This window comes from Coturnix japonica, chromosome 4 (assembly GCF_054131305.1).
Source record: "Coturnix japonica strain WE chromosome 4, WE-NBRP24, whole genome shotgun sequence".
NCBI classification, from domain to species: domain Eukaryota; kingdom Metazoa; phylum Chordata; class Aves; order Galliformes; family Phasianidae; genus Coturnix; species Coturnix japonica.
Genome location: NC_140666.1, coordinates 67,022,055 through 67,043,862, shown reverse-complemented (window position 1 = coordinate 67,043,862; position 21,808 = coordinate 67,022,055). Strand labels below are relative to the sequence as shown.

At 38.0% G+C, this 21,808-nt stretch overlaps 2 protein-coding genes across 18 annotated transcripts in view; both read left to right on the top strand.

The window, feature by feature from the left end:
• Window positions 1–17,451, top strand: part of CEP135 (centrosomal protein 135) — a 29,182-nt gene extending 11,731 nt beyond the window's left edge. For 4 of the 8 annotated variants that reach the window (XM_015862283.3, XM_015862280.3, XM_085545397.1 and 1 more), the window contains 16 exons: window positions 504–697; window positions 1,154–1,297; window positions 1,856–1,999; window positions 2,563–2,640; window positions 2,806–2,957; window positions 3,886–4,001; window positions 4,071–4,225; window positions 4,674–4,729; window positions 5,035–5,203; window positions 5,766–5,876; window positions 6,642–6,827; window positions 7,702–7,911; window positions 8,323–8,525; window positions 12,255–12,359; window positions 13,191–13,325; window positions 15,062–17,451. In XM_015862283.3, the coding sequence (XP_015717769.2) occupies window positions 504–697; window positions 1,154–1,297; window positions 1,856–1,999; window positions 2,563–2,640; window positions 2,806–2,957; window positions 3,886–4,001; window positions 4,071–4,225; window positions 4,674–4,729; window positions 5,035–5,203; window positions 5,766–5,876; window positions 6,642–6,827; window positions 7,702–7,911; window positions 8,323–8,525; window positions 12,255–12,359; window positions 13,191–13,325; window positions 15,062–15,083 (2,180 nt within the window). In that variant the 3' untranslated portion in view covers window positions 15,084–17,451. Of the gene's footprint in view, window positions 1–503; window positions 698–1,153; window positions 1,298–1,845; window positions 2,000–2,562; window positions 2,641–2,805; window positions 2,958–3,885; window positions 4,002–4,070; window positions 4,226–4,673; window positions 4,730–5,034; window positions 5,204–5,765; window positions 5,877–6,641; window positions 6,828–7,701; window positions 7,912–8,322; window positions 8,526–8,964; window positions 10,235–12,254; window positions 12,360–13,190; window positions 13,326–15,061 lie in introns of those variants that run through there. The other 4 variants (XM_015862281.3, XM_015862282.3, XM_085545399.1 and 1 more) reach the window with 4 other exon arrangements.
• Window positions 17,452–19,840: 2,389 nt separating this feature from the next.
• CRACD (capping protein inhibiting regulator of actin dynamics) overlaps window positions 19,841–21,808 on the top strand; it is a 105,482-nt gene continuing 103,514 nt past the window's right edge. For 6 of the 10 annotated variants that reach the window (XM_085545395.1, XM_085545392.1, XM_085545386.1 and 3 more), the window contains exon 1: window positions 19,841–19,911. The gene's annotated coding sequence lies outside the window, so the exon portion shown is untranslated. Of the gene's footprint in view, window positions 20,246–21,808 lie in introns of all 10 variants that reach the window. The other 4 variants (XM_085545393.1, XM_085545389.1, XM_085545391.1 and 1 more) reach the window with 1 other exon arrangement.

The window sequence follows — 21,808 nt, the reverse complement described above, 5'->3', positions numbered from 1 at the left end:
CTTCAGTCATTGTTTAAGTGAAATTTTTATCTCAAAAGCATGTTTGAAAGTTCAGCTTTTCCCATGGGGCATCCTAATAGTAATAAGGCAATTTCTTACAAAGTAATTTCTTTTATCCCAAGCTGTTTTCATTCTGTCTTTCTGAGTGAGTGACTTCAGAATGTTTCTTAAGACCTTTCTGTAGCAGTTTATCATTCTTGTTTCTTGTAAAAACTGGGTGTACAGTATTGTAAATGTGACCTAATGAACCATAAGTAAAAGGAAATAATCATATCCTTCAGTCTGCATCTCCACTGATGCAGTTCACTCTACTGCTAGGCCTCAACTGGTTCCAAAGCACGCTACTGATTCATGTCTAGGCAATAGTGAACCAGGACCCCTGTCTCATTTTCAGCAGATCCTGTGCCTAGCCAGTTGCTGGATGTTAGTCCATTCCTAATGCAAATGTCTCTGATTAAATTGTTATGGTTCCTTTGCAGTTGTTTTTATTTTTCTTTCTGCAGAACGAGAACTTGTCCTAGAAATAGAAAGAATGAGATTAGAATACGGTATAGCTCTAGGAGACAAATCTCCATCTCGTCTAGATGCATTTGTCAAAACATTAGAAGATGACAGAGATTATTATAAAAGAGAATTAGATTATCTTCAGAAAATGATAAAACGAAGACCTAGCCCAAGTCGTAGGACTCCAGAGAAGGTAACATTCCTATTGTCAATACAGGCTGGAAGAATTGTGGAGTTAATGTGAAGGAGCTATCAAATATATTTTCAGTAGCAATAAAAGTTTTTTACTTTTTTAGACTTCATTCTTAGCTTAGAAAATTAACTGAGAATAACTTCAGTGAGCATGCTTTTTGTTTCCCTGTTTTCATTTTACAGTAACATGGATTTATATAGTGATCAATTTGTGTAAAATAAATAGAATTAGATTCTAAAGAAACAAAGTTTGAAATAATATTGTTAGCTGGTTTGCTTTTTCTGTTTAACAATTTGTTCTCATGGTTAAATTTTACTACTAATGCCGTGTTTCTTGGAATTAAAATGTCTTAAGTGTGTTTTTCATACATTCCTAATCATGTGGGTTCTTTCTTGTATTACTTAAGTGTCCTATTATTATTATGTTTTAATTTCAGTTTTATTAATCACTTTGCAGAGTGAAGACCTGAGACTGATCACTAGAGAAAGAGATGAGCTACAGTCCATGTTAGACAGATTTGAAAAGCATATGATAGAAATTCAATCCAATGTCAAGCTATTGACTGCGGAAAAAGACAGATTAAGTATTCTTTATGAGCAGGTAAGAAGGTCTTCATAATTGGCATTGAAACATCCAATTCAAACTTACTTTACTATTGCTTGCTCAAAACAAAGCAGCTCCACATTATAATAGAAACTGAGGAGTTTAGACTTACGAGAAAATATGAAGAATAATAAAATATATACTTACATACTCTTTTTTTTTAACTTGATAATAAAATTGCATGTTCTGACATTCATGTATTAACTTCAAAGTCATTTTAACATTCTACTGGTGTTTGGAAATTAGAAGGATCAGGGAAAAATGAAAAGGAAGCATGTGGAAGTTGGGTAGAGATACAGGCTAGGTAGAAGTTGTAACTAAATTATGAGAAAACCAAGTGAAGTTAGTCTATACTTGAAATGACAGAAGGATTCCAAGTATGTTGGCAGTAGAAGTTGTGCTCCTGTGTGATTTAAAATGTGTTTTAGTTATCTAGGGAAAAATAGTCCTATATAATAGCACTTCTGTTGTGATAACAGCATTGGAACTTTGTGTCATTGTATACATTGTATTAATTGTAATCCATATATACTAACAACTAAAAGCTTTTTAAAGTCTCAGAGTGAATTAAACAGGCTGAGAATGGAAGCAAAACATCATTTGGTTTCTCAAAGTCATGTGGGAGAAGATGGAGATGTTGCATTGGCAGACTTTAGAAGACTGATGGCAGAAAAGGAAAGTCTGAGAGAAAAGTTAAAGGTGAGACTATTTTAGCTGCATTGCTTACAGTGAGAAAAGGCTTTTAAATTATACCATGTTTGTGTCTGACTGTCAGTCAGTTCCACTTTTCAATACCTTATAAACCTGTTTGATTTCAAATTCATTTAGCAGAACTGGATGAGTTTTCTGAATTGTCCTGGTAAACTCAGATCCTAGGTAGAGTGGCAGTAGAGAAAAGGGGCTTAAGCATCAGAGAGCAACTTATGGAATCACTTTGTGTGTAGGGTCTAGATATCACAGAATATTTTTGTGTACGTGCTGCTTTGAGTATGGTTTTTCTGTCTCAAAACTATACGTGCTACATCCTTGTGACCTTCCTATTGCCCTGTATCTCTGTAATGTTTCTGCAACAACTGGCAAATATTAATTAAATTGGAACCAAACATAAATTTGCATTGTAATTAAACAAACTCTGAATTTATGGTTTTCAAAATCTTGTGTGTGTGTATATAACTGCAGTGGTGTATTTTCAGCTATTACTTCAGTTATGTTTAGTGAAAATCTATATCTTATTACAATGTAAACCAATGCTTTTGTCTCAGATTCAGCAAGAAGCGGCTAACCTTGAAAAATCAAAGATGCAGCATGATATTTCAGTACTGGAAAATAACATTCAACAAGTAAGTTCATTTTTAACAAACAAGTTTTTATTCTAGAATTGGATAGTTGTTTTTTTTTTTTTCTTTTTTTCAGCAATATTTTTCAGCTCTTTGTAACTTAGATTTACTTAAAAGCCAAGTTGTAATAGTTTTCTTCAACAATGCCATCTTTTTTTTTAATTGCAGTTTGAGTTGGAAAGGTGTGAACTGAAGAGTACAACCTCTATCCTGAAAGAAAGAATTAAGTCTTTGGAAAATGAATTAAAATTGAAGTCCAATAAACTTATCCAGACATCTGATGATTCTTCTCAAATTAAAGCTGAACTTTGCTCTCTTCAGTAAGTCTAATACAAAATACAGTCGCCTTTCAGTGACAGTACAATAATTTTACTCTACAAACATAGCAGAGATGTGGTCTTAGGAAGGACCTTGAGATAGTTGAAAAAAAAAAATAAATCACTTCATACTGTTTTTATCTTTGGGATATGTAGATATGAATAAAGAAAAAAAATACTGGTTTAGTTTTTCATACCAAATTCCTCCTGGATGTATTTAATGACTTGAAATATTGATGCTTTTTATGACAAACAGTGAATGAAAAATTTCACCTTCTAGAACTGTTTCCTCCAACAACCATGTTTTCTGTTTGCAAATTTAGCAGAACAGAAAGTTCTAAAAGGACTTAGAATCGCTGTTTGCTAAAATGAAGTCAGGTGCATTTGCAAACTGTAAAACCATTAGTGTATTTGTTTGTAAAATTGTGACATAATTTGTAGAGCTGGAGTATCTTGTGAGACTCCTTACAATTCTAGCAGAAAGCATAATGACCTATAAAAAGCAGAAAAGAAGGAAAAGGGATTTAGTCATTTTAGTACTTGGTTCCACTTTGTTATTGCAAAGTTATTGTTATTGTTCAGAGCACCTTTTTGTCCTTTTAAAGTTTCATCCTAAATAGAGTAAAAGTAACTTTTATCTGCAGCTACATTGTATTCTGGACTGAAAAAATGAAAAGCTTTTCTAGTAAGGACGTGAATGTTTCAGTTTACCATGGTATTTTCAGAGAGATTCTATTGCTCCATTTTGGAATGGCATTTAGGTGGACTTGCTGCAGGGGTCCAAAGCAAGGGAAGTAGTACTGGTCTCAGCAGTCTTTAATTGCTGTCATACAGTCCCATCATGAGGTTACGCTGGAACTGTTCCAGAATTTCAAGCAGTTGAATAGTCCGAGTTCCCGAATGTCTTTCAATTGTATACTGATTTTTCCAGGCTCTTAAATGACCAACTTCAGAGGACTGTGGAAGACTTACAGCACCGACTGTCTCTCAAAAAGGATGAACTTCAGTCAGCTCAAGAAGAAATTGTAAAGCTAGAGGAAAAAATAGGTGATCACTAGTTATTTTTACCTTTGTTTCCTGTTTTGAAGACAAGAATACTTACTGTTATATTTATAGATAGGTTAAACCAGAAGAGCACTTCACAAGATGAGGCAGTCAATGTGCTTAGAAGTACTATTACTGTTTTGGACAAAGAAAAGGATAATCTTCAAGAAACTGTAGATGAAAAAACAGAAAGAATTGCATGCTTAGATGACAACTTAGCTAACAAGGTATGTGCAGTGAAAGTACTACGATATACTTTTATCTCAGGATTTTCAAAGCTGTTAAGTTTTGGGGAGGCATTTTGCCATGGAGAGAAAGCCTGGGAAGAGCTCTAGGCTAGGAACGTGAGTTCCATATTTAGACCTAGGCAATACAAATCATTTGCCATCTCAAAGTTTTAATTATTATTGTTAATGTGTTCTGTAAACACTTCAAGAAAATAAAAATATTTTTCCTTCTTTGCAGTTTGAGGTATATATTGAGATCCCATCTTTTTTTCATGACAAGATGAGCCTTTCTCAATTGGAGAATTTCAATTGGAAATTTGAATGTGCAAAGATGCAATTACTTACTGACGAGTTCTAAAATAAAGGTTTAAAGATAAAGCTTTTTAACTTGAGCTATCCTAGAATGTTGCAATAATACGTAGGACATTTTTTGCTTTTATTTTCATAGGAAAAGACAATTACTCACTTACGGCTAACACTCTCTGAGCTGGAGTCATCAACGGAGTAAGTAAAAACTTTCTTCAGACAGTTTCTTTGGAGGCTTGGTTTTCTTCAATAAATGCCCTCAGTGGTCTTAAAGTGAAAGTAGGTGGCAATTCTAATTACTCCAGTGAAAAGAATTTAATTCTGTTTAAGAGAAGTAAATGAGCATATGCAATAGAGTAAAATGTAAGTAACTTAGAGACTCCTCCTGTGATTAAATGGCAGGGTGCTATATAAAATCCACGTTCGTTAATTTTCAACAGTATGCAGTATAGTGTGAGTAGGGGCATCTTAAATAAGGTCTTCAAAAATCTCTCACTCAATAGCCAGCTAAAGGACCTCCTGAGCAGCAGAGACCGGGAGATAGCTAGCTTACGTCGCCAGCTTGATGCATCCCACACAGAGATTGCAGAAACAGGAAGAGTGAAGGAAATAGCTCTGAAAGAAAACCGACGACTACAAGATGACCTAGCTACAATGACCAGAGAAAACCAGGTACAAAGATAATACATACTGCTGAAGTAGTGAATTATTTATTGCTTGCTTGTTGTACAAGATGACTACTGCATCTTGAGTTTTGATTTTTTATATTTAAGTACAATCTTAATAATACATTTAATTAATTTACCTTGCAATTTGTCTTTAAAGCAATGTTCTTTTGTTATAAAATAGGTTTTTGTGATTCAGCACACAAAACTTTCCTGTATCGGGGATTATTTATTTTATGGTTAAAAAAATTCCTAGCTCCCAAACATGCATATATTAAGTTTTCCAAACAGCAACAGGCTGTGTCACTAGAGAAGATTTTGTGCATTGATACAATATTCATCATTCTACATTGTTCCTTGTTCATTCTTGCCTGGAAAGTGTTTTGATGTAGCTAAGGTAATAGAAGATATTCTTGAACCATACCGATCCCAAAGGATTTTGACTAAACTACTTAAAATTGTGAGAATAAAATCTAGGGCATATGTAATTACTTTGATTGTCTGATACTGTAATATATAGTGATTAATTTCTTGTAATGCACAATTTTGCCTTTATGTAATTGTTTTAGGCTGTCAGTTCTGAGCTTGAAGATGCAATACGTGAAAAGGAAGAAATGAAAACTAGAGTTCATAATTATATAGCTGAAGTTTCCAGATTTGAGAATCTGATAGCTTCAAAGGTAATACAATCTGTAGGCACCCATTGCTGTTTTTGGTAACATCGTCAGGTTTAGTATATAATACAGTCTTGTTAGATAGCATAAACAAATTAAGAAATATAGAATTTTGTGTCCTGTTCTCCTTACCTATAACCCCTCCTTTTTCTTCTTTTTGTTTCTTTTCCCCCTCTTTATCTGTGATATGGGGTTAAATAAAGAAGAAAAGTTAAGCACTGTCTTATAATGCACACTTGCAGTTGGGCAAAATTACAATTTATGGGCAGCAGTTATTCTGTCACTGCATATCTTGTAAGCACTAAAGTTTTCAATTTTGTAATTTCATTATAGGCTGCTTATGCCCAGATGGGTTATCAGTCTTTCAAGTGCTGCTGTAATATACGCGTTAATAAGGAAAAGGGCCAAAATGGACTTCTGTTGGAATTTCTTGGATAAACTACTGTGATGAGTACATCTCTGTAACGTGGCCCTTGACAACATAAAGTGGTTTAAAAGAACCCCTAACTTAAAACTTACTAGTAACAGCTAAATGTCAGTACTTCCATTTAATAAAATTCAGTGCCATCAGCATTTATTTATCATCTAGTCTTGCAAAAGGAATGATGCCCTTTAGTAATTGCCAAGATAAGATGTAAGTAAGTAAAATGATGGAGAATGTTTCTGCTTTCTGATGAAAAATATGTAGGGAGTATTTCATAGATGTGAAAAAAAGGCCAAGCACCCTGAAGGTATGCTGATGATTGCAGAGTGTTTTACTGCTTCACCTAGGAAAAAGAAAACCAAGAATTGTTAGAGAAGTTCCGAATGCTCCATACACAAGCTGAGGACTGGGAAATCAAGGCTCATCAAGCTGAAGGGGAAAGCAGCTCAATTCGACTAGAACTCCTTTCTGTAGATACGGATCGGAGACATCTTAGAGAGAGAATAGAACTTCTGGAAAAAGAGATTCAAGAGGTAATAAACTACACAGTAGAATTCTGTCAAGAAAGCGAGGCGTCAACATACTTTTTTTGTTCTTGAACGTAACTTAATTCCCATATGTAACTGCTTCAGCTATGGATGATGATTTTGATTTGATAGACTTTTTTCTTTGGAAGCCTCCCTTTGCTATGTTACCAAAGATAGAATCTCAGCATGTATTTTAAGATCTCTTTTGTAGGTTGGTCACTGTTGTTGTCTGTAATAAATTTGTATTTAGTTGCTTCAAAATATTTCCATCTATTTTTGTGAGTATTGTGTGAACTTAGTTATTGATTTTTATCTGAGGCTTTGAATAAAGTATTTAAAGCACTGGTGGCTAGGTTGAACGCATAAATCTGATAGTGTGTAATGAGTAGTAGTCCAGATTCCACAATCAGGATTACAAACTGCAATAAGCTAAAGCAATATTTTTAAAATAATGAGGCTTATATTCTGGAAACAGTAACTTCATGGAGATCAAGGAAGTTTCAGAATATATAAATAGTTCTGGACTGACCGTATTTTGTTTCATGCTTTTACTTAGCCAAAAGCAGAATAACAGACATAGTAATATAAGATGACTAAAGAAATTAATAGGTTTTTGAAGTTCTGAACTTGTTATTTTAATGTATTATACTCCTGTGTAATACATGTATAATTCTTTGAGATGGTGATTTAAAAATGCAAAGACTATTAATCAGATGTTCTTAGCTGTGATTTAGAAAGAGAAAAGAATAATGTAACCTAAAGTTAATTTTTTAGGTAAAGTTAATTTTTGAAGGCTAAAGGAAGTATTAAATAAAAACCTGTCAATTGGGCGATAACTGTTAATATTCCTGAAAAGCTACCTGTATTTATTTTTGTTTAGCATATGATTGCACATCAAGCTTATGAATCTCAGATCTCCTCCATTACAAAAAATATGTCTAAATTGGAAGAGGACATTAAACGTGAACATCAGGATAAGTCTTCCGTGTTGGCTGACCTGGCTTCTGTGAGAGAACTTTGTGTTAAACTTGAAGCTAGCAAAGACCTTTTATCTCGGCAGCTTGCATCTAAAAGCGTGGATTATGAAAGGGTAAGCAGCAAAAGCAAATTTAATTTTTATAATCAAACACCTTCTGCTTTTAATGTTTTTTGTTTTTAATGTTTTTTTTTTTAAGTGAGAGAATACATTGCTTCATAGGGCAAAATATGTTTATTTCTATCAGTTGTTTTTCTGATTATTGCACAAATCAGTGCTTACACTATCCTAGTGCCTACACGCTCAATAATCCATTTCCTGGTAAAACTTTTTGACAGATATTTGAAAAATTCTTAATTAAGCATAGTTTTAAATATTTCTCTGCTTTAATGTGTTTTTTGAGCTCAGTTTCCTTTTCACTTTGATGAAACTACCAGTCAGTTTGTTTTTTACACCTCTTCAGGAAAGAGAGCTCTGTGCCTTCATAAACCAGTGTATTAATTATGAATAAAATTTGTGCCCTAGGTTCTAGGTGAATTAGAAGATGTGAAATCAGAAGCAGAGTTGCTGAAAAAGCAGTTATCCAGTGAGAGAATTACAATTCAGAATCTTGAAACGTTGCTGGCTACCAGTAGAGATAAAGAATTTCAGAACCATTTAACGTCTCATGAAAAAGATTCAGAAATTCAGTTACTGAAAGACAAGCTAACACTTGCTGAGGGGAAACTGTAAGTCTTAAGTTATATATGTTGTGTGGGTTACATAGAGACTTATTTATTTATTCTAGCACTCATAGTCTAATTCTTGATGTTTATTGTGGCTGAGTGGATTTTTGCATATAGACCTTTTGGCCAATTGTGGCGTTGTTTAGTGAAAAATTTCTCTTTGGACTTTTCATATCACTTTAATAAATCTGATAGAATTCAGCTTAGCACTCACAGTGAATTCAAATGAGAGTTCTAAAGGCACACCTTGCTAAGTTTGTTTTCATAGTCTTGAGAATAAGCAGAAATTTCTCTCAATGTTCACAGTGTTTACTCCAAACTGTCTGCTTTACTTTCTCTGATCATCATTCTTTCTCACGAGACTCTTTTTTCATGTAAAAGTCAGGTAGGTTATACATTTCCTTTAATTTATTTGTCTGATATAACTCTCCCATCTTTTCAGTGCAATCACTAAAATCCTTTCCTCTGAGATCAAGGGAAGTGGTCCTTCCCCTCTGCTCAGCACTGGTGAGGTCCCATCTGGAGCTCTGTGTCCAGTTCTGGGTTCCCCACTACAAGAGTGACCTGGACTTAATGGATTAAGCCCAATGAAGGGCCACGAAGATGATTAAGGGACTGGAGCATCTTCTCCTATGAGAAAAAGGCTAAGTGAGCTCAGACTGATTATCATGGAGACCAGGAGGCTCTGGAGAAGATCTTATCAGTGTGTAAATATCTGAACAGGAGGGAAGACAGAGCCAGTGTCTGTTCTGTGATGCCCAATGGCAGGGAACAATGGGCACCGTTGAGAACAAGAGATTCCTTCTGAATGAAGACTCTTTGACTCTGCCGGCATCATGGTTTTATGATTTTTGTTGTTGATACTCCACACTGTAACAGCATGTAGAGCACTGGGAGTTAAAGAGTTAATGTTCCAGTTCTACAGGTTGCATACCTATACTGATTGCACAGAGAGGTTGGGGAGTCTCCCTCTTTGGAGGCAGTCAGAAGCCAAAAGAGCTGAAACTGATACCTACACTAAATGTGGGCAGCGCTTGCATTCTAACTCCTTACATAAAATTTCAGTAAACTAAGTTTTGAAGTTTTCATTTTAGTTTTCATCATGTCATGGTAACACTATGGTCATGGTTGGGCTTGATCTTTAAGGTCTTCTCCAACCTGACTGATTCTATGATTTATTCTCGTGGGAATACATTAGCCAGTGATTGTAGTGGTAACTTTTGCTTTGAATAACAAGATGGTGAAATAGCAGCTGAGTGTAGATGAAGATGAAGCCTGAAGTCAAACTAAATTCAGAAGAGAATAACTGTAGAACTGATAGACCCAGTTAATAAACACTGCGGTAGGGTGAGAAGGGAAACATACAGAAAGTAAAAAGACAGATAATGCTTCCTTATTATAAAAAGTAGCTTTTGACAGTTCAGATATGTTATATTCTGTGATGACAGGAATGTGTTAGAAAATCTCTTTGGATTGATGTGTGTAAAGGCTTACTACCGACAAGTGATGACATACCTCAAATAACAAAGATCTCAGTAAAGGTATAGGTGATGGCAGTATCAGTCACTTCTCTGTATCTCATTGCTTCAAGTTTTAGATTTGCTGAATTTTGTTTACTTGAGAAAAGAAGAATTTTAATCACATACAAAGAATATGAACTTATGTAATGTCCTGACTGTGAAATAAATCATGAAAATTACAAAACAAGGAAAGAATGAGGTTTTCATTTAACATAAATGTAGCTTCTTGCTCGCCAATAGTATCAAACTTTGTCTACATTCATAGTATTTCTTCCAAAAGATTTCTTCTGAATGCATTTTAAGGTTCCTTTCTTCTATATTGCGAATATATGCCCTCTGTTTGTTTCAGAGGTTCTTCCTCTTGCCAGGTCAGTGTTCAGCTAAAAGAATTAGTTGCATATACTTCTATTTTCTACGATTCAGTTTGTAGTACTTGGTGTCTAAAGGCCAGAAGCTTTAAATGCTCACAGCTGTGGTTGAAGTACATGAGGGCTGCAGTTGTGTCTTGTGAAAAATGCAGTGGACTTGTCAGCTAGAACTGAAATTCTGCAAAAGTCATACATCAATATTTTTGAACATTATTTACATTTACTATTGTCCCTGTGCTTCCACTCGGTTTATAAAATAGCACTGATACAGCTTCTAACTTGAGCAGGACTCAAAATCAAGTACAGCTTTGAAGCTCTTTAGTGCCATAATATTGAACTCTGTGAAGAGCAAATAGTTGCATTACTCAAAATGCTTTTTTCATAATGGGGTAAAGGAATTCTGAGACTGCAGTCATTATGTACTGAATAAACAATATATTTGGTAGCTAAACTCCTCGATGCTAGCTGGGGATATTATTCATTGTGGAATGGCCAGATGCCAAGTGAAAAATACTGGGACACCATGTAGTTTTATTACATGATGATTGCCATGCATAGGGGTTCCAAAATTCTGTTGTTCTTAGTCTTCCTTAAATTTTGAGTGACTTAATTCATCATCTCTAATTTTGTTTTAATGTCAGTTCGCAAATCTCTGCTTTCTTTCTTTCTCTTATAATAATGATTTGGGGCTCTGAGTTCTTACCTTCATCCTGGAAATACATGCCAGTTTCTGAAGGACTTTGAATAACATACCATCAGAGGCAGTCCTTGTGCAACTACTTGCAACTTACAAGATCAAAATCACTGTGGGAATTTTATTGATGAATATGGAAGAAAAGAAAAAAAATATTCTGCATTTCTGGAGGCTTGCATTTCTTGGAATATTTTGCATCTCCCTGGAGTCAGAGACCAATGGGTGCCCAGACATGAAGCCTGATACTGAACTAGGAATGGAACTTGTTTTGTCAGAATTGCAGTTCTCTCAGGATTCTGTGATTGCACAGTGAGCTGCTATGTCTTCCCCTTTCTACAACTGACTTCTGAAGATTCAGCTTCATACTGGCTTTGAAGTCATTATGGAATAATACAACTGTTAACATGACTCCTTTTACACTCAAGGAACAACTTTTTTTTTTTTTGTTCTGTAATGCAACTCGGAGTGTTCTGCAACCAGCCTTTGAATTGTCCAAACCAATGATTTGCTGAGAAACAATTTTAATTATTTTACTTAATATTTTCAGGGCTGATTTTCTTTTTGATCCTTGTAGTTGAAACAGTTGGCCCCAAACTCAGTAGTGTACATGGCAAACCTGCTAATTATGCTGGTCTGACCTTGTATTAATACCAGTTTTATTTAGATGTTACTCAGTTATGTTCCCTTCTAGACTGATAGGCTTTTTACTGGATCCACATCAGTTATGTTTGTACTTTTTGTGAATGACTACTATTTTTTCTTCTTTCTCACTGTACTTATCAAAATGGTTTAATATTGCAACAGAAGACAGTAAATTGGAATAGTAATGTAATTATTTTGTCTGCTTTTATAGAACATCTCTGCTTACCTTTGCCTGAAAAAGAATATAGAGTGCTGTAGTGAAGATGTAATGAGAGACTTACCAGCTTATCATATCTTTCTCACCTTAGGTTCTCCCACAAACATACGACTGATTTGTCTCTTCCTGCTTTTAATCTGTCTCTGTGATTTGGTCTGTGTGAAACAGTGTTTTGAGTTCCTGTTTTTGTTTTGTTGACTTGCTTTAATTCCTCTGAGCGCCTATCAGTGTTCAAAGAAAATGCTGTTGCTTCTGATTGTTTTTTCTTTGTTTGTTTGTTTGTTTTTTTAGAAGCAGTCATAGTAGAGAGGTTTCCATGCTTCGAAGTAAAGTTGCTCAGCTGCAGACAGACTATGATGTTTTAAAGAGACAGCTAACGACTGAAAGATTTGAACGGTAAGAGGCTGTTTTCTTCATCCTGAGTTGGTTTTCTCTCTCATTTTTAAAACTGTTCATTTTTTTTCCACGTGGAAACTTGTATGGAAAATTGTGTTCTTGTCATGCAAAGTTTTCTCATAATCTGATGTAAAACTAATAACTTGAAGACTGCTTGATTTAAAAAGAAAAAAAGTATGTGATTTTTTATTTCCTTCCTAAATTTTTGAATTTACTATCACTTAAAAAACAGAAAACAAACAAAAAAACCCCACTATTTTCATAGAATCATAAAATTACCAAGGTTAGAAAAGACCTAAAAGATCATCCAGTCCAACCATTCACCTATTACCAATAGCTCCCACAAATAAACACAAGAAGAAAACTGAAAGACACTACAAGAAAAGAAGACTCTTTGCAAATGTATAGTTGAAATAATACAAGTATAGTGGTAAGTACAGAGTAAACAAGCAGCCAGAGGGTATCTAAGGTAAAGGCTCACTAACTCTGAGTTCTTCAGTCAAAATGGATGCTTGCTAATATTGAGGCTCACCACAAGAACTCTAGAAAGAGATGCTACCTTAGTGGTGGTCAACCCTTAAATGGGTTCTAGAAGAGGTGGAGTCAAGCTCCACCCCTTCCAGGAGCACAGCTGAATTACCTTCACCTGTTCTCCCACAGCTGACTCATCGCTAGCCTCAGATGGTTAATCAGAGGTTCAGGCTGTGATCAACAGTTTCTCTTACACTAAACTACTGTGATAATTGCCAAAGTAAAACATAAAATGTATTTTTGCTCTGACATCCTGCTGTAGGGAAGTATTTTGTAACTGAAATTGCTGTCTGTTGGCAGAGAGCGTGCAATTCAGGAAATGCGTCGACATGGTCTCTCTACATCGTCATTGCGTGCTTCACCCCCTCTCAGTTCTACATTAAGGTCTCCCTCACATTCTCCAGATCGTGCAGTCGCAAAGACAGCAGCTGAAAAGTAAGTGATTCAGTGTTGTCACTTTGTTTCCATTTAAGTTAAATTTAAATTGTTTCTAAATAATACTTTTTTAATTATACAAAGTTCTTCAACACTTTAGGTAGTGCTTAGTTCTTTTGTTGTCCTCTACTATAGTATTGATTGGAAATAACAGATGCAAAGTGCTCTCCAAAGACCATATAATGGATTTCCATTCCTGTTTTTGTTAATGGTCTTGTATCAGCTGACAGCTCCCAAAAATATGTTGCCTGCTTATTACTGTAGTTAATTATGTCCAAATGTATATTGCCAATTTATTACTGTTAATGTTAATCTCCAAATGACAAATGATTCATATTAAGAGAAATACAATGAAATTCAATAGACACTGCGTAAGAAAAAGTTGAACAAGAATGAATTTGATCCAAACATTGTTAGTATCTAAAAATACATTAAAATTATTACTGTATTTTACATTGTTAATGCTTAAATGCTATGAATATCCAAGAACATCACCAGAGTCCATAAAAAAAGAGGTTTTAATCAGATTGTTCATTTTCACTATCATTTTTATTCTAGAGAGTATTGTTTTAGATGACGTCTGTTACATGTTACAGGCCTCATTGACTTCATGTCTTGTCTCTCCCATACTATTTAATACATTGCAGTGAAGAATGGAAAGACAGGGAGAAAGAAGCAGTGATTATTCTGGTTAACAGCATATTAAGCAGTAACAGCTTATGAGTGTAACTACCTGTCTGCTAGCTCTGAGAAGCAGAATTCCAAACTGATAAGAGTTTAAACTATATATGTTAGAAAATACAAATGACCTGTCTTTAGACTTGCTTTTGTTAATAAAACATAGGTTTCCTGAGAACTGAGGTCAGGGCAGACTGATCCACATTGCCAGCAGTTTTTCTTCTACAAGTTTTTGTCAGTGAAACTGAGAAACAAAAAATATTAATAAGGAGGATGAAACAGCAGTTGTCTTTTTTTTTTTTATTTCTCCTTTTGCTTTACTGGTGAGCCATTAGGCAAGCTTTGTTACGTATCAAATCAACATTTTGCCCAGTAATCTGTGGATCATTTTTGTATTCTTCTTAAGATAGTGATAGGTAATAAATTTCTAAGAACTTAATTAGTATTGTCCTTATTCTTCCTTGCCTTATAGTTGAATGCAATGTAGGCCAGTTGCTATACTTGCAGAATACCATGTAGTGAAATATTTTTTCCTACTACTTATCGTACTTAGTTTTCACAGTGAGAACTCATTATCATATCCTATCGGCAAGTATCCCAATTTCACACAGTACGTGTTTGGAAAGAAAGTATTTTTTAATTCATGTGCAAACTAATTCAGTGTCTTGCCTTATAAATGTATTTGTGGATTACTACATTAGAATAATCCCTGCATGTCTGTCATCATCTTTCATTCTATCTACTTATTCTTTCCTGGGAACTTAATGCAGGGAAGTGTATTCTGTAATTACATTGTTCTGTAACTGTATTTCTGTGATCTGATTTAATCCTCTCAAGAATTTGTCTTCCTCCCCAGCTCACATTTACTTTGTTAAGCACTTGAACAATAAGTCAATGAAGTGAATAGAGAGTTTTAGATAATACGCTAATGGCTGATATTTAGAAATAACAGAAGAGACCACAAGGAGGCTAATTATTACTATTACTTTATCTTAACTTTCATTAATTATCATTAAAATATTGTAGCATTATTTTGAATTTTCTTTTCTCTCCTCTAGAAACGTGAGCTTCAAGGAGTAACCAGTACGTGAGCAATCAAACATAACGTTTCTGTTTTATATGGACTTATTATTGAAAATTATGAAGGATGACTTGTGTTCTACCTCTGTTTTCTTCAAATCAGTGATTACTTCTGTGAAATCTCTGAAAACCTGTGAAGGAATCAACTCTGCAAAATTCTACCCTCCCAAACTGACTGGGATGACTAGATTTTTGTAGGTTGTATCAAGGCTGGCTAGGTTTTGTGACTATCGCAAACACAATGTAATTATATGAAAGAAACAAGTATATGATAATCTCTTGTTTTCTATTATTATTTTATTTTTAGTTGTTTCTCTTATGTGGTTACAGAAGTTTGTCTATTTTATTGTGAGCTAACAGGAGAATAGCATACATGTCTGCCTTAAAAGTACTGAGCCAGCGTATGCTTTATACTGATATCCTTTGTGTTTGGATTTTTAACAAGCGTTTTCTCAATACTTTAAATATCATGAAGAACATTTATACATTTTGTGCATGTGTTTTGCTTACTAAGCATTTTTTCTTAATAAAGAATATCAGTTGTTCTTTATTGTTTTTGTCATGTAACTACCCATCTCCCTTTGCTTAGTGTTTATGTACAACTGCATTTTTAAATATTGTCCCAATATTAAATAAAATTGAAAACTGGTATTTTAAAAAAATGTATTGAAATAAATGTTGTAAAACTAATTTAAAAGTATATTCAGATTTCCAAATCACATCAGGAGATTAAAAAGATATTTTTTTTTAAAGAGCATAACGTCTGGAATCCTTCACACAGCTCAAGCTGTTTGCGAGGTGATACAGACTATGATGCATTAGATAAAAGTAGAGAGAGATAATCTTTAAAATATTGAGTGAGTTTAGCAGAAGAGCTACAAAGTTGGACTATGAAGTGTGCTGTCAGGATCTTATGGTATTCTCTTCATGTCCATCTACGCAGGAAATTGTACATCAGATCACTGTTCTACTCCAGAACGCTTGGCAGTTGAGTTTGATATGGTGTGTATTCACAGGTGTCGTGTTGAGGACTGGAAGTCGGGGAGCTGACTGTTGTGCATCTTTCCATTAACCAACAGATGGGGCTATGATTGCTAAATGTTTTGAATGATAATTAAAAAAAAAAAAAAAAAGTGATTACCAGCTAATATTGAAAGCATCCCTAAAGTGTAAGTAAACAACATATTAAATGACAAGGAAAACATTTTTTTTGCTTTTAGAATTCATCCATTTTGCACAATGATTGTTACAGTTGTAAATTATACAGGATACTGGGTTAACTGGAAATATGGTCTCATATAATTGTAGATAAATATTAATTGCAAGCAATATTGATATATTTATTTTTACATATTGTTACACTTAATGTGTCTGTGTATGTATTGTATTGTACTAATTAAAAACAACTTAGAACACATCCAGAAGTACCTGAAAATGCTTGTATCAGATTAGACTTCTGAGCCTTTGGAAGTAATTGTTTCTTTTAAAATGTGTGCAGCCTTACCTTTTACTTCTGATGTCTCATTTGCCAGTTACACAAATGGGGGAGGTTGTTTTATCTTAGGTATGGTTTATCACCGTTTGTAAATAAGTCAGTAGTTTTTTTATGCTGATTCATTTTCTGCTCTCAGTTCTTTCAGGAGTGGCTCCTAAACACCTTATTTTGCATATGAAGCCTTCAAACTGGAATTTAAATTAAAAAGACAAATGTTCCATCTTATTGACAAATATTTATTCCTCTATGAAATTTATATTTTGTCTTCATTATTAAAGCTGTAACACATTAATAATCCTTCTTACATGACTGTCAACTGTAAAGATTAGTGGATCGTGGAACACAGCAGGTATAATAAAGAGAATCAAGGTATCATTGCAGAGACTAAAGTCTGTGCAGCTTTCTAAAACAAAAACTGCTGATATTCAGACATCATTTTACCTTCTGGTGCTATTATTTTGTATACACCTTTGTAAGAAACTACATTAAAAACATAATTATACAACTTTACATTAAAATATATCAAATATAAGTCAGGAATATGATCAACTCTGTCGGGCTCTGTTCAACGAAGCTTCTGTGCTGTTCTCAACTGCTGAAAGACCAAAAGGTCATGGAAGCCCCACAAACTGCTTTAATCATCATCTGGGGTGAGTAGAAAGCAGAGTAGGGCAGACATTAAATCTTACTTAATCTGTTTTCTGTGGTTTTCTACAGATGGGAATGGAGGAAAAGCATTAGAAGAATAATAAAGGTGAGGCTGTAATTATTGGAGCTGTTTTTTCTACAAAACAAGTGTATTGTCAAAAGTGGAGAGGATGAAAGGATGGTTTTTATAAACTTATTAAAACTCAAAGTGCTTGATTAAACTTACTGTGTTTTTTGAGTGCTGCTTAATTTTCAGCTACAGTACGATAGCTGAAATGCCAAGTCATGGGCTGGCACCTGGTGAGACGGCAGGGCCAACCCAGGGGAGCTCAGGTGCAAGCAATGCATCTGAGTGACCAGAAGGGGTGGAGCCAGCATTCATCCCTTCCCAGACCTCATTTAAGGGTTGGCAGTGGAGGTGGGGGTATCTCACTGGAGATCTCTGCCTACCTGAGGCCTTCTAAAGGTAAGTTGATTTTTTAACTTTGTTTCTCTGTCCGCTTTTGCCGCATTTGGGCTTGTCTGCATTTGCTGCAGCCAAAGACAAATCTGCAGCAAATCTGATGGCTGATATTTTCCTGACAGTAGTGTGATTAGTTCACTCTGTCTGTCTGTGGCTGATGCATCAGAGGGCTGTGCTGCCTTCCATTAGGATGAGGATGGCTAAAAAGATGGGTGCAAAGGAACATTATGAGGTTTAATAAGAGCGAGTGTAAAAGTCCCACACCTGGGAGGAATAACTGCATGCGTCAGTACAGGTTAGGGTCCAACCAGTTGGAGAGGAGCTCTGCGGGGAAGGACCTGGGTGTCCTGGTGTACAACAGGTTGGCCATGTGTACCTGTGTGGCCAAGAAAGCCAGTGGTATCCTGAGGTGGATTACGAAGAGTGTGGCTAGAAGGTTGAGAGAGGTGATCCATCACATCTACTCTGCCCTGGTGAAGACACATCTGGAATCCTGTGTCTGGTTCTTGGCTTCCTAGTTCAGAGATGAACAGGGACCTGGAGCATCTCCAATCTGTTCAGCCTGGAGGAGACTGAGAGGGGATCTTATCAATGCTCACAACTTTCTGAAGGGTGGGTGTAAAGTGAATGGGGCCAGGCTACTTCCAGTGCAGCCCAGCAACAGGACAAAGGGCAATGGAAACAAGCTGAAATAAAGTTCCATATGAACGTGAGAAGCAAAGACTTCTTTACTTTGAGGGTGACAGAGCACAGGGACACGTTACCTAGAGAGGCAGCAAAGTCTCCTCTGAAGATATTCAAAACCCTCCTGGAAGCTTTCCTGTGCAACCTGCTGTAGGGAACCTGCTTTAGCAGGTGGTTGGGATGGATGATCTCCAGTGGCTCTTTCTACTTAACAAAATACACAACAGTATTTTGTTAATACAAACAGAAATGAGTGGCAGTGTGGCTATTGCTACTAGTAAACAAAGCTCTGAAGGAAGTTTTGCCCTGGACTTTTACTTATGTTGACATCCGATTGTTTTATCTGACGGACTAAAGCTGCATGTGCAGTCAGTCCATCTGTACTGATTTTCTTTGGGTAAATAGAAGTCAAAGAGCAGTAGACTACTTCTACCCCGCTGCTCCTTGCTTTTCGTGGTGTATTTCTGCCATCTAGTGGACGTCTGTCTTTCTCGCGATCTTAGCACACCGCAGATTCAGGTTGTTCCATGGAAACTCGATACATCCACTAAATTCGGAGTGAAAGAACTATTTAGAAAGCCATGTAATTCTGCAACCCTTGCTTTGCCAGAGAGGTTTACAGCTGCACTCACTTTGCAGAAGGAGCGTATTCTAAAGAAGAGATAGTAAATCTCGATTCAGCTTATAGCTTCTCTTCCATGAAAGCCCAAACATTGACGATATGAACAAAAGTCTCATTTAACTGAGCAAACTGAGAGATCTGAACTCCAGCCTGGGGCTGTGCCCACTGCCCTGGGGTGTCTGTTCTGTGTTCATCGCTCCCTGGTCGGTGCAGAATCTTTTCCTGACACCCAGCTTGGACTTCCATACCCCCCCAACACAGCTCCATGCTGTTCCCTCGGGCCCTGTTGCCGTAACCAGAGAGCAGAGATCGCTCCCTCGTGGAACTGCAGGCTGCCACGAGGCCTCCCTTTAGCATCCACAGCAGCAGGTTGTTCTGTGTGCTCCTTGGGATGCCAGCAGTAGTAAAACCTCGCAGTAGATGGCTGAGCTGTGGGAGCGGGGCCCTGATAGAGGTGATGGAAGTACTGGGTGTAAGGATGCAGAATAGAGGGAAGGCTGTCTCCCACACTGCTGTGCCGGGGCACAGCTCTGGCAGTGCCGGTACCTGCCGGCTCCAGCTTCCCCGTTCTCCTTTTTGCACCACCCCAGGTGCTGAACCCCGCCCGCGGCCGCGCTGCCCTGGGGCGGCTCCCTTGGCTGGGCGGTGCGGTGCAGCCCGGCGGCGCTCCTCCCGTCGCCGCCCCTCGCAGGGCGGGCCGGACCGGGCCGGGCAGGTATCGGCGCTGGCTCCGGGCCTTGGCTCCGGCTCGCACCCTGCGGCCGGGCTGCCCGCTGCTGTGGGCGGGCGCGCAGGAGCGTGCGGCGTTGCATCGCGCTGGGAGGCGGCACGTGGCGCCGCGCCCCGTAAGGCGGAGGGACGGCGGCGGTGTGTGCGGCGGGGCACGGCGGGGCGAGCTACAGCAGCCGGCGAGTCGGTAAGTGGCCGCCTGCCGCCTTTGTGCGGGGGACGGAGGCGAGCGGGGGTTTCGGGCGGCGCTGCCGGGGGGTTCCGTGGCTCTCGCATCCCTCCCGGCCGCTCTTTGTTAGCGTTTCCCAGCGCGTCCGCGTGTCTTCGGGCTCCGCTGGGAAGCAGAACCCGCGAGGAGGATGGCACGGTCTCGCCCGGCGCCTGTCAGAGCGGCACCGCTTTGTCTGAGCGCAGGGAGCTGTTTGTCACGGCGCTGCCATCGCGTTACGGTGGGCGACCGAACCCGGCTCTCGTCGGGTGTGAGCGGCGTGCGGGCTGCGGGCTGCTCCCGGCCCTCCCAGGTGATCCGGGGTGGGGCTGTTCTGCATGGAAAACTGTCCGCTTCGCCTTGGGAAATAAATGCGTGTTTTAGAGAAAACGACGCGAGCTGCGCGTCTTTCTTTCTGTACGTCATGAACGGTTTTCTTGGCGATCGGGTTATTACCGTCAGTAAATGACAATTCCGCATCTCTCCGGTTGTAGTTCTGTCCCTGCTCTGTCCTTTCGGGTTAACCCGAAGCGTACGGTACCGGCGGTGGGCAGCGACCTGGAAACCACAGCCGTGAGCCTGAAAAATTAATGCTCCGACAATGGTGGCACGGAAAGCGATCCGCTGCTGCGGGGAAGGGGGGGGACACGGGCAGCCTTGGCAGTACCGGGCGGTACTGAAAGCCGCTGCGCACCCGCACGTTGTGTGCCGTCCCCAAATAGCGTGCGGCCGTTGTGCGGGGAGAGAGAGCTCTTTCCCTAGATACAGAGCCCTCTGCGCTGCCCAATGGCAGCCGTGTGTGGCAGGTGCTGTTCTGGCAGATTGGAGACAATACATTGGGGTCAGAACTGATTTCTTAATTCGATGTGGGGTAACGCAGGCCGAAGAGATTCCCGTCATTAAAATAATTCCGAGTACAACGTGCATCGATGTACCTGGATCGGAGCATGGATCAGTAGGCGCGTTATGGTGAGAGTCTGTAACAAAGCCACCGATACACTGTAACGCAGCAGTCATTGCCGCTTATACTGGTAATGTGCTTCGTGCGGTTTGAATCCAGGTCAGGAACTCGTCGTCTTCATAAAAGCAGCCCTTCCTTGCTCTGTAGGTCTGGAGGCTGTGTTTGGGTTGGGGTATTTCATCCCAGTAATGATCCTAAACAGAACGCTCTGAGTCTATTGAAACTTTAGGTGAAAGTGATTGGTATATTTATGTCGCTGCTTTATGATAATTAAGAGAATTACCCAGAAATCTTTATTAATCAGTATGGCACACAGCAAAGAGATTGCTCCAAATTGCCATTGGGTCTTTCTTCTCCAATAGGAAAATGTATCTCAAGGCATCCCCTCCTCAAATGAGAGAGTCTTTTCAGATACCCTCTTGGACAATCCTGCATTTTAAAGAGAGTTGATTCACACTGGTAAACAAGTTTGTTATTGCATTTGCTATATAACATCATTTTTAGAGTGCAGTGATGGGAGACGTGCTCAGTCCAAGCCAGGAATGTCCTGTGATGTTCTGTGATAAGACCATCACATCTGCTCATTTTGATTTCTTACAGGTGATTTTGGCTTGTTGTCTTCTGAGGGTAATGCTGGTGGTGGCAGGGCAGAGCCAACAACCTATTTGATGAAATCAACATGTATTTTTTAGCTTCCTCCAAACTGAAACAGAACAGGTTTAATCTCAAAAGGGACCGTATCCGTGGCAGTAGCTCATCATTTGAACTGCAGGTGGTAAAAAGCTGCATTTTTAGTTTCCCGGTTCTGATAACAGCAATGAGAATGCTGAAGTTCTGAGGTTTTTCTCCTGCTTTGTCATGCAGTTATTCTGAATACTGCTTTCCCAGTTATCTCAATCACTGGAAACTGATATA